Here is a 12,061-nt window from a genome sequence, read left to right as displayed (position 1 = left end):
CAACAGCAACAGCAACAGCAACAGCAACAGCAACAGCAACAGCAACAACAACAATAATTTATTCGCATTAAGTGTGGTGTACATAGTTGGCTTAATATATAATATTTCTATTAACAGGTTCTCACACTTAGCTAGTAATAGCATGCAAATTTACCTTAAAATGAGTATATCTATCATAATTATTAAAATATCTTATACATTTAAAATAATGAGTCTCAATAATGTCAAATTTAAACCTAATTATTTTTGTAGTCAAGAAATTCTTCAATTGAGTAAAAACAACAGTTAGACAACCATTTGGATAACCTATTTCGGAACATAGTATTTGGCGTATTTTTTAAATCAATCGGTAGCGAATTATATATTTTGACACACATAGGTAAACAGTTACGACGATACACTTCTCTTTTTATGTTGACCGGTACAGTAAGTCTGTCCGGAAACCTCGTGTTATATAAAGGTTCATGTCGTTTGAATAGTGAATAATTATGCTTGACGAAGGTACAGGCACTCAAAATATAAATACTAGGCACTGTTAATAAATTTAATTTCTTAAAAAGTGGTCTGCACGAAGTTACAGGGTTACTTTTTCTTCAGTAAATGTGTTACGATTTAAGCCTTCAGTGTAAGATCCTTCAGTTTAAGTCTTCAGTATTTCAATAAGAGCTGTGTAAAGTTTTCAGGATACGAAAAAGTCTCGATAATATTAATTAAATGTTCACGTGAAATCCTTAATCATTTGTCAGTTGTGTTTGTTTCACTACAATATTGATTGAGTTATCGTTTTATCACAAACATTCTTTCTAACGACATTTTACATTTTTTCCTAATTGTCCGATTATCTCTCTATCAGAGTTATATAATAAAATCTGAACTTCTTTCTAAAAAAGAGGACGGAAGCCGGTACATTAAAAATTTACCTCTCTTCTACCTTGTCTATTTCTGTCCAAATTTCAACCTGGACTTTTGATGACTCTGGACGATTAATACAAGTTTTTTTTTTGGAATACGAGAAAACCTTAGCGAATGCAGAACAAATACTTATTATATTAAGGTGCGTTATTCCGACGATTTGCTCTTAACATTTGCTATTATAACAGCTCTATTTACAAATTGGTAAAAAGTAAACAGAGGTTACAAATCGATGCCTTACGTTCTCAAACTCGTATCTCATAAAGAGTGATCATTCAGGAGCTGGAAAACTTTTTATTTATATTAAATTATCTATTATCTTATCAGGGGTGTTAATTTGAATGCATAGCCAGTGTGTGAATATGAAGAAAATGTGACGTGAAATTAGCGTGCAAAATTTGTACACACGATCCATTTTTTGCATTCCAGTAACTTTGTGTTTTAAAATACGTGTTTGAGAAAGGAAGGCGACGAAATATCCGCATGGCCCATTGACTTACAAATAAATGGACGACGGGTCTAATACAAAAACCACGAAAAAAATGTCCCAAGTCAACCTATTTAAACGTAGTGACATGTAAAGGAATATGAAAAAGCTAAAACGTTGAATTTAAATTGTAATGTCATCGCAGTACTGTCTAATTTTGCTTGCTTCGCTGCCAGTCGAACAAACGAAGACTAAAGCGTGAATGACGCTCTGTATAAATTTTAACGCCCTATAAGTTCGGACACTTTTTAGCGCGGACCCGACGTCCAAATAATTGTAAGTCAATGGCATGGCCCAAGTAATTTTTCATTTGTTACTGGCTTGTGATATGTGTATTTGGCCTTTGAAAATAGCACCTGAACCTGGGCATCGTAACTTCATATCACTATGACTTTGAGAGTTATAAGAATGGTATGCTTAATGGTAAAAAAAAACCATTTCCGGAAATCCGGAATTCGAAAAAGTTATTGATTAATATTTGGTGGTTTTAACAACTCCATGTCGCTTCTTGTAGCTATATCACAAAGTCAAAGTCAAAGTCAAAGTCAAAGATTATTTATTCCATAGGTAAAATAAATTTACACTTGAAAACGTCACATTTAAGCTACATTTAATCTACTGCTCGTTCACTACGCTGACCTCCCTGAGAAGAACGAGCAAGAAACTCTAGGGTACACCACCTATAATCAATGGTCGGAACACCTTTTTGCGAACATTAATTATAGGACTTAAGGCTCTGAAAATATTCGTTGTCATCACCACTTTGTATGTTGGGCAATGTCTGTTCGCCTAACCTCTCTTCCAACTGCGCTACAGACCGAGTACAGTCAGATGGAAGACATTTTTCTATGTTTGTTCGGTCTTTGTATCAATAATAACGAAATTGATTATTAAACTGAAGGCCACATCTGCACAGTCATAACTCTTTTCAGGAGAAAGATTTAAAAATTCAAGGAACGAAATAGTCTATATCTTTTTTATGCTTAACAAATTCGCGCGAGCTAAGTAATATGCCGCCCTAAACATGTTATTGATATAGAACAACGTACTGCTACGACGTTTAATTTCTTTTATTTCACCGAAGAACGCAAGCGAACGCTATTTGGCCATAATAATCTTAATAGTGACGTCATTGGTCTATAACATATCAAAATATTTAATCTCTAGCGACATACAGTATCGACATTTCACAGGTTAATTAAACGGAAACCAGCCTGTGCAAACATCCCCGTCCGGATAGGTTCTGTCCGAACACATTCCATGAGCAAATGATGTACACCTCAGGAATTTCACACATTTTGCAAATCGGTAAATTCACCGCAAAACTTGTTTAATGGAACGTGTCCGATCGAAGCCTATGCGAGTTGACAACTTGACGATTATTTGTTAAATTGTGTAGAATAAACGTTTATAAACGTTTGCATTAATGTACGACAAAAACATCTGCCACAGCGCATCAATCGGCAATAGCACAATGCTCGCGCGGATATGTTTAATAGGAAATTTATGCAATCGTAACATAATTTGTTTAAGAGTCAATACAACCTCATATCGTCTGCTTAAAGGCAAAACCACATAAGTGACATTTTCCACGAAAAATCTCCAAATTACGTAGCTGTTGTAAGAAAATCATCATCTTTCTGCAGATAAAACTCTTATTGAGTTTATAGCTTTTTTGTTATTGAGTTCCACCTGCAGAAAGATAGTGATTTCCTTACCATATCCATGTAAATAAAGACTTTTTGTGGAAAATGTCACTTATGTGATTCCGCATAACAGCGAAAGTATTGAATGAATCACTTTGGAAAAATATATAGTAAAATTAAGGATATATACACTGATTACTATACGGTGTGAAAACACGATTCCTAAACAATTTCACGATGGAAAAAAAACACAAACTTACCTCGAAATTTTACAAGGAAATCGCTTTATATACGAGTATATCAACTGAAATAAGGAAAACATGTATAGTATACGATATACGTTTTTGAAATGGCTTTAATATCGTTCGTAAAAAAAGAAATTCTGAAATGAAGCCAGTGTACCTGCTGCTCGACCCGCACAGTAGAATCGATACAGTACGGGAAAAATTTTAATATCAAGCTGAAGCAGTATCGAATCTTATTGTGGTTCGTGTTATTTTCATGAATTTCATGTAATAAAAGGAGTATGAGTATTTAACATATTACATTTTACCAAAGGTACGAAATGCTGGCTTACATTTATCTCTAAAATTATAGGGAGGATACCCTGGTGGTTACCGATCATCTCCAGTGAACGAAGAGCACTCCGTTGGAATGTATCCAAATTCCCCACAGTATTCACCATACCCATCTGCTGGGTACGCAGGATATGGACCCCCGGGTGGATCACAATACCCTAGAGGACCAAAACCCTGGTACATACCTTGGCAAGATAACTACACACAGACCTATTTACTCGAAGATCCATATGAACGGAGAGCGTTCATACGTAAAGTAATTAAACTAAATCTGTTATAGTTTCTTCAATCATCTTCACTCACTGTGACAACAACCACGGTGGTTTGTTATAGATAAATGACTGCCAGTATTATTGTTTCATTTTTTAAAGTCAAAATTTACCTCAAAACTTACTGTGGAAGTGCCAAAGCCTCGATATATTGTTAATATAATTTGAACTTTAGCCAGTCGCTATATCGTTGAAAGTTCAATATCTTTATTGCGAGTTACGATGTTTTGATTTTATATTGAAATTTCATTTAACATGCTGCCATCTTGCGAGCAGTAGCTGGACTACGACGAACGGTTATCAATTCTGAATCAATTCGATAAACAGAAAATTTAAATTTTTTTAAAACAAGACAGACATGTTATGAAATACTGCTACGGGTAACATTTTTGGTGCAGCTATCATTTTTGCATTCCAAAACAGCACAATAATAGTTATTTTTGATACAAGTGCGGAAAGTTAGTCATTATTCACGAGTCTCGAGACTCGAGACAAGTGAAAATGACAAATCCGCATGTGTATCAAACAACGTTTTTTAATACATTTGCGAAAAACCTACATTGAAAGTAAAATAAAACAGTATTTAAAAAAAAACCTCATTTTATTCGTTTGTTTGATAAAAATTCAGAGTACAATTTGAACAATTATTAAGAGTAACACTGTACTTTGAGGTCTTTGCCTTGCACGTATATCTGGTGGTGTTAAATCTACAATACACTCGTCGGAATCACTCATTTTTTGCATAAATAATATTGTCAATTCTTTCAATTTTGACTACTAAAGTAGTCAATAACAAAATCAAATCGTAAAAAAGTTAATGAAAAAGGCGGGAATGTAAACGATGAAAAAAATTAGTACTTTTTTTGGCCGACTTTTTTCAATATGGCAACTGTTGCCAGTATTCAGCCACATTAAAATTACTATTTTATATTACTTAATTTTCTACATATCGCTACTAAGGAGCATTTACTTCATAGGTGTAAAAATGCGGTCTCTCCATAGATATAGTATAGTAATGACGAATGACTTACGCCACAAAGCACATAAATATGAAATAAATATACAATCTCTTTAGTTCTATGTTTAAGACTTAAAACAATAGTAAATTTAAAAAAAACTGGAAAAGTAAAAAGCACTAGTGCGAGAAATTCAACTTTCCGCACGATTTGTAGTGCGAAAAATACCACGTTTTGAGCAACTGTTTTAAAAAGCATTTTTCTGCGATTTTAGAGAGTGCGCGAAAGAATTACACAACCATACCATACAAAGCGACAATGGCGGACTGCGCTCAAGTAGGTCTTTCGAGACCTATTAATGTTAGCACGCGTCAGACGCTATCTAACCACTTCTACTGTATTTATTGTTCTTTGACACGACGCGATTTACAGATTGCCTAAAGAAGCCCGGTATTGTATAGTCGCCATTAAGGGTTATTTGTAAAACTAGCAACCTCCCAGAACTGTATTATTAATAGAATAGAATACGTTTATTTGCCAGAATACAGTAATTACAAAGGTCTTAAGTAAAATTAGGTACATTGTCTTCAACCTGCAAGCAAATGTGCAAATATTAATGGGATTCAATGTTTCTGTAGTCTGTATAGTTTATAATTAATGTAATGAATTTGTTAATTCTAAGTATTCTTTATTACTATAGAAGCAATGTGTCAAAAGCCATTTTGTCAATTTTAATTTAAAAGTATGTCCTAGTAACAATTTAATTTCGTTTGGTAATTTATTGTAAATAATTATACACATGTTGAAGCAGTTATTCTTATAAATTACTTTATGGCAACGAGGTTGGTATAAGAGATACATAATTTTTGCTCTAGTTTGCCTTTGAATGACTTCACGCGTGTTTTAAAATATTGAGGATGAGAGTTGACAAATACGCAGATATCCCTAATAATATCATAAACAACAACATATTATCTTCCATGACTTAATAATTCATCCATATACAGTGTGTTGATTTGCATTCTCGCCATATTTAAGAGATTACTAATAAAAATAATGCTAAATCATCTGAAAATATTAAAAAAATTATTCTGTTCAATATTCTGGCTAATTGTATCTAAAATGTCAAAATTATCTCGAAGTCATATGTACCACGCAAGGGCAGTGGCCCCGCCACCCGCTTCACCGAGCGATACGTAATCTTTCTCGATCGCTTATTTACCTATTTTTTAAATTATGATTATGTACTAGTATTGTTATAATTTTAAAAAAAGTTTATTTTAAAGTTAACTGAAAAAAGTTTTTTGTAACTTAGATTTGGTACTTTGGTGCCAATTTTAGGTTATATGAAAGTATTGCTAGAAGTACCTAGCTCCACAGCTGGTAGCTGGCTCCGTACCGGAGCCACCACCAGCTCTACAGAGATTTACACGTGATTTTCGTTTCAACATTAGACTCCACAACTTTGAAAGCAGAAACTACGACACTCGTATCCTCCCGTAAACTAAACGTTTCACATCATGCCATAAGAATAGACACTCACTTGTGCTACTAACTCTTTTTTTGAAGTACTAACTCTTGTTTACATACTAAACCACGTGGCATTTAACTCTAGATCTCCGTCCGACATCCGTCCGAAACAGTTCCTGTCAAATAAGTAATATTCGACAAAATTAAAAGACAAGTATCCAGTATGAAGCTTCATTCGCATCACGCGTCTTTTCATTTGGTCAAGTATTGCTTATTTGGCAGTAATTGTTTCGGACGTATGTCCGACGGAGATCGAGAGTAGACCCCCTGACTAGAATAGAATGCGGGATGTCAGCGTGACGTAGACGCAGTCAGTATGGGAAGCAAGGTCGACTGATCTACCAATTGCGCGCTCGATACAACACTACCCCGCCGCGTCGCTACCCGGCCCCACCACCAAATAGATCTAAAATGCGTTTCTTTCTGCGCATTTAAGGTCATTGTTCAAAATGTTTGCAAGTGCCGATGCCGTGTGTGCAAGTCATTGATTAAATTTGTTTACCACAATTAAATAAAAAATAGGAATTTACGAATTTCTTTTTCGATTTTTTTTTTAGTCATTTTAGTTCAGTTTCTTATATAGTATGACCTCTGTAAATATGGCGAGAATGCAAATCAACACATTGTATTACTTTCGTACGATTTAAATAGATCACTCTAAACGGTGATTATATCTATTATATCAAAAAGCTGCAAGAAAATGGAATACACAGCGCGGAAATGAAAATGCAAAAATGGACGGGCGGCGTTACATTGATTAGACCACGTCAAAAACGTCCACATCAGAGGCAGTTTTAAAGTGAGACCTATCCCGGAAAAGGTTCTAGAGACCCGACTTAGGTAGTACGGACATGTTATGCGACGACCGCCTAATCATATGACAAGGAAAGTGCTTGAAATGAGTTGTCAGTCCAAGGGGCATGGTAGACCCTGCCTCACATGGATATCCCTTATTAATACAGATCAGCGAGAGCTTCAGTTAAAACTACACACGACTCAGGAGAAACCGTCTTGAAGAAGAGAAATCAGAAGGGCCGACCCCAAATAAATGGGAATAAGGCCAAGCAATAAAAAAACTCTAAACGGTGATAACTGAACTGCCTCTGTGGCCGAACGGTTACCATGCCGGACTGCCACGCAGAGGTCCCAGGTTCAATTCCCGGGCTGGGAGAAATATTTGTATGGCCTACATTTATTTCTCTCGTGAGTTTGGGTGTAATTTGTGGTTGTCTATATGTGCCCATGGCACCCGCGACACAGGGTTTCCCTAGTGCGGGGCTATGTCGAGTGTGTGCGTTATTATATAAAAAAAAAACTCTTTGCGGTAAGAAGGTAATATTCGTCGGGGAGGACACTTGCACGTTTCAACTTACTGCCAAATACAGGTCTAAAAAGTATCATATAGTACAACCATCGAGTATATAACCAGAAATAGAGACGAAATGGAATATAATTTGTTTGAAAACTATTCTGCGATATAACTACTGTGACAACGGCGCTCCGATTGGCCAACCCGAATTCGAAACAATTGACGGGTGTCATCAATGGGTATCGTCAATTGTTTCACTTCAAATCAACCAGATAACTTGATCTTTATTACATATTTAATATTTAATTACCGATGAAATTTGATTACGTTTGTTTTGTAATTAGATGTTTTGCTGTTTTTCACCACACCACCGAATGGAATAGCACGCCATTGTTAGTGATATTATCTTCATTACAATAAATACAGAATATTTTTTGGAATATACGGAGACGTACACAGAAGTCAGTTGTTGGCGCTTTACTATTTCAGATTTCTAATTTTTAATTTCATTTATAAGTTATGTATGACTGATGAATTACCAGGAATACATGGCCCTTATTTCGTCTCTATTTCTGGTTATATACTCAATGAGTACAACAAAAACTTAAAAGTTTCTTTTTGGTAAAATTATAACAATTTGTAAAACGTCATGGAACAAAAGTTGTTGTTGTTTGTGCTGTTTGTAATATAGTCCTGGGAGGTTGTTATTCCTATTTTACAAATAACACTGCATAATATATCTAAATAATATTTATTATAGTTTATTTTTAGGTGTATTCAATTCTGATGGTACAATTACTGGTGACGGCAGGAATAATCTCGGCGTTCATTTACGTCCATGACGTACAAGTATTTGTTGCTAAATATCCATGGATTTTGTAAGTGTTACACACGGACTAGTTTGAAACCAGACTACAGTGTCCAGGGCACTTATTTATAACGTTTGTACCTATTGTTTTCACAGCTGGGTAGCCGTCGGAACCCAAACATTTACCGTTGTAGCTCTGTCTTGCTGCACATCGTTGCGACGCCAAGTGCCATGCAACTTCATATTTCTCTTTATTTTTACTATCGCCGCGAGTGTCATGCTAGGAATCATAACAAGCAAGTACAACACCCATACTGTAAGTACCTGTGCCTTCAGTGAGTTCAATTTATTCAGTTCCAAATTATACATACATATTAAGTAAAAGTGACGACCACAGAGATAGGGTTCATCCAGAGTGCAGGCGCGGGCGCGGCGGCGGGTGTGGGTGCGCGGTTCTTGGCGTCTCTCCTTTCACAGTGCCGAAGCGGCTACGAGCAGGTAAATCCACACGTCGAAATCGCAAATAGACGCTAGACGCTAGACGCTAGACTTAAGCACTGTGAAAGGTACGGGCGGACCGAGCCAATATCGGCCCCCGCCGGCCTCGGTCGGTCCCGCGCGGCACCGAGCGGGCGCGGTCACTGAACGCAACGCAACTGGTCGTAATTCGATCGCTGAGCTCGGCAAATAATTTTATTTGCACTCTACCTTATATTTGTTTGTATTAAATTATAATAAATCAAAATATGAAAAGAATTAATAGGTTATAAGTGATCAATTACAATGATTCACACTACTATCCTAGTTTTACGATTACGTCTTGTAATTGCCGTACTTAAGCATTTATGACGTAACAAGAAATATTTGTAAAGACGTGTTTAAACTTTGATAGGTGTATATAGCCTCATAAAGTGTTTAAAATTTGATGTTGTAATTTGTAATTTAGTGTTTACATATGTAACTTACTTACTTAAATAAAGAATTTTAAAAACAACTGAACGCAACGGACGTCTACGTACATTTTGATTTACACGCATTCGCGCTGGCACCCACGCCGGCCGCCACTCTGAGTAAGACCTTATGTCTAAATAGACACCGCAAGTACCGCGATCTGTACGAAACCAAGCGTGCCACATTTTTGTACCTCCGATCGCGCCACAAACTCTATTTAGTGATGGGATAAACCTCCTTCGGCACTAAAGCGATTGATTAAATCGAAGACGCGGACGTAGCACGTATTTAGAATAATGAATTTTCAAGTATACAAATACTTGTATACGATTATAAGAAGTTGTGACATAATAATACCAGAATATAATAATTAAATCCTTTATTAATACGTAACATTATAGAATATTTTTATAGCATTTTCTAAGGTCTTAAGAATTATCATCCCATTGTTTCCTAAATGAATCAGAATCGAGAACTGTGTTGCATCAAGTAAACACCACTAATCATAAAATATGACCAAAAACCTGACGAAACGGCCATACCACGAAACTGAATGCACAAATGATACGAAAGTATCACTCGTTCGATAATCATGGCGTACTTCTTCTTCTTATCGTATCGATGACATACATTATACTGTTGTGCACCAGAACTCAGCCACGTCGACCGCGTCACTAGTAGCTGCCATTAAATCCTCAAGCGTGCAAGTGTTAGGGCACGCGGGGCACGACATAAGGTGGGCCATCGTTTGAGTCGTACCGCACAAGCAGTCCTAAGCAGTACATGGCATACTAAGGAAGGTCCACAATAGTACCGCATCGTCCATACCACCACGCACACACGCACAAACTCACACAAACGGCAATGGAAATGGCAAATGGAATGGAAATTCACTGCGAGATCGAATTAATAATGATTACATCAGCAAAAAAAAACCAAAGTAACCGACATACTCAGAGAATTGCAAAACTAATGCTGAGGCCACACAGAGGCGGCCACGACAGCGTTGCGGACGCGAGAATTTTTGCATGCACGAGTTTATAGAACCCAGCCACACTGAAACGCGCGGACAACGCGCGGCCGCCGCTTCCGCGGCCGCTTCTGTGTAGCCAGAGCATAACTGTCAGTGGACAGCGCACATTGTGTTATAGTGTGAGTTCGCGAGTGGCGACCGCGCCTTTGTACTTACCGGACAACGATGACAGCATAGGTTGCGGAAATCCGCTGGACGCAAGCAGCTCTAGACCGGTCGGTATGGGGTTCTTTGAGTGAGGCCTATGTAACAATAAGATAATATATTTAAATATTATAACAAAAAAAAAGGAAAATTATTTGACTCTATGTGTGTATACATGTAAATCTACATATCGTCTGTTTAAAGGTAAAACCACATAAGTGACATTTTCCACTAAAAGTCTTTCATTTGTAAAGCTATGGTAAGAAAACCACTATCGTTCTGCAGGTGAAACTCAATAACAAAAAAGCTATAAAGCAAAAAAGATAAGAGTTTTATCTGCAGAAAGATGGTGATATTTTTACAACTTTGTACATAATTTGGAGATTTTTTGTGCAAAATATCACTTGTGTGGGTTTACTTTTAAGTAGACGCTATACTTATATACTGTAAACTAAAATGCATATAAGGATGTGTAGATTTACATGTATACACACATAGATTCAATTAATTTTCTTTTTTTTTCGTCATAATATTTAAATATTTTATTGTATACATTTACCATTGATTCATGTCATGTTCCTTTAGTGTAGAGGCACCTAAGTTTTAATCCTAAGAATTATAATTTTTTTATATGGTACTTCTTAAATAAATTTAAAGAAAATAACAACATTTACTCATTGACTTACAATTATATGGACGTCGGGTCCGCGCTAAAAAGTGTCCGCACTTGTAAGGCGCTAAAATCGTATACAGAGCGCCAAACTCCGCTATAGTCTTCATTTGTTCTACTGACAGCGCGATACTGCGATGACATACATATATATTACAATTTAAATTTCGAATAGGTTGACTTGGGACATTTTTTTCGTGGTTTTTGTATTAGACCCGTCGTCCATTTATTTGTAAGTCAATGACATTACTCTTCAAATTTGTTTTTATTCACTATACCAAAAACCTAGAAGAATTTTCTCTTTGCAGTTATACATGGCAGTAGGAATAACAGCTGCTATATGCCTAGCATTAACGCTGTTTGCCTTCCAGACCAAATGGGACTTCACGGTGAAGGGCGGTATGCTTCTTTGTTGCTTGGTCGTGTTGTTTATATTTGGTAAGGACACCCTTTTGTTGTTGATAACAGTGAAGCCAGACAAGCGCAATTTTGTGAGTTGTGAGTCGCGTTTTTCTTTTAGAGTCTCGTAGTTTACATTCAACCGAAATTCAGTTGCTTTTAAGCGTTTGTTTGTGTCATATATACTTTACATATACCAATTTTTTTTTAATATCTACTGAACTAAATAGTACACGTATAGTGTACGATATACATTTTCCAAATGGCTATTATTTCGTTTGTAAAAAAACAAATTCTGAAATAAAGCCAGTGTCCCTACCGCTCACCCACAACGACTCAAAAGATAACGCTCGTCTGGCCTCACCCTAT

The 12,061-nt window shown here is 36.3% G+C and overlaps 1 protein-coding gene across 1 annotated transcript; it reads left to right on the top strand.

Moving 5' to 3' along the window:
- Positions 1-3,432: 3,432 nt before the first annotated feature.
- On the top strand, positions 3,433-11,823 carry LOC113236114 (protein lifeguard 1-like). Its single transcript, XM_026472105.1, has 5 exons — positions 3,433-3,480; positions 3,643-3,879; positions 8,459-8,565; positions 8,652-8,811; positions 11,602-11,823. The coding sequence occupies exons 1-5, from the start codon at positions 3,433-3,435 to the stop codon at positions 11,821-11,823; spliced, it is 774 nt and encodes a 257-aa protein (XP_026327890.1).
- The last annotated feature ends 238 nt before the right edge of the window (positions 11,824-12,061 follow it).

The sequence above is a fragment of the Hyposmocoma kahamanoa genome, unplaced genomic scaffold, assembly GCF_003589595.1.
Source record: "Hyposmocoma kahamanoa isolate Upper Pololo Valley unplaced genomic scaffold, ASM358959v1 89, whole genome shotgun sequence".
In the NCBI taxonomy this organism is placed as follows: Eukaryota; Metazoa; Arthropoda; class Insecta; order Lepidoptera; family Cosmopterigidae; genus Hyposmocoma; species Hyposmocoma kahamanoa.
This window is presented reverse-complemented; position numbering and strand designations above follow the sequence as displayed.

What these genes read in the sequence shown, in the direction of transcription:
- LOC113236114 (XM_026472105.1), top strand. Translation starts at nt 3,433, where the DNA reads ATGAAGCCAGTGTACCTGCTGCTCGACCCGCACAGTAGAATCGATACA. An exon ending in CGCACAGTAGAATCGATACA is followed by an intron (nt 3,481 to 3,642) that starts GTACGGGAAAAA and finishes CTAAAATTATAG; the next exon opens with GGAGGATACCCTGGTGGTTA. An exon ending in GGAGAGCGTTCATACGTAAA is followed by an intron (nt 3,880 to 8,458) that starts GTAATTAAACTA and finishes GTTTATTTTTAG; the next exon opens with GTGTATTCAATTCTGATGGT.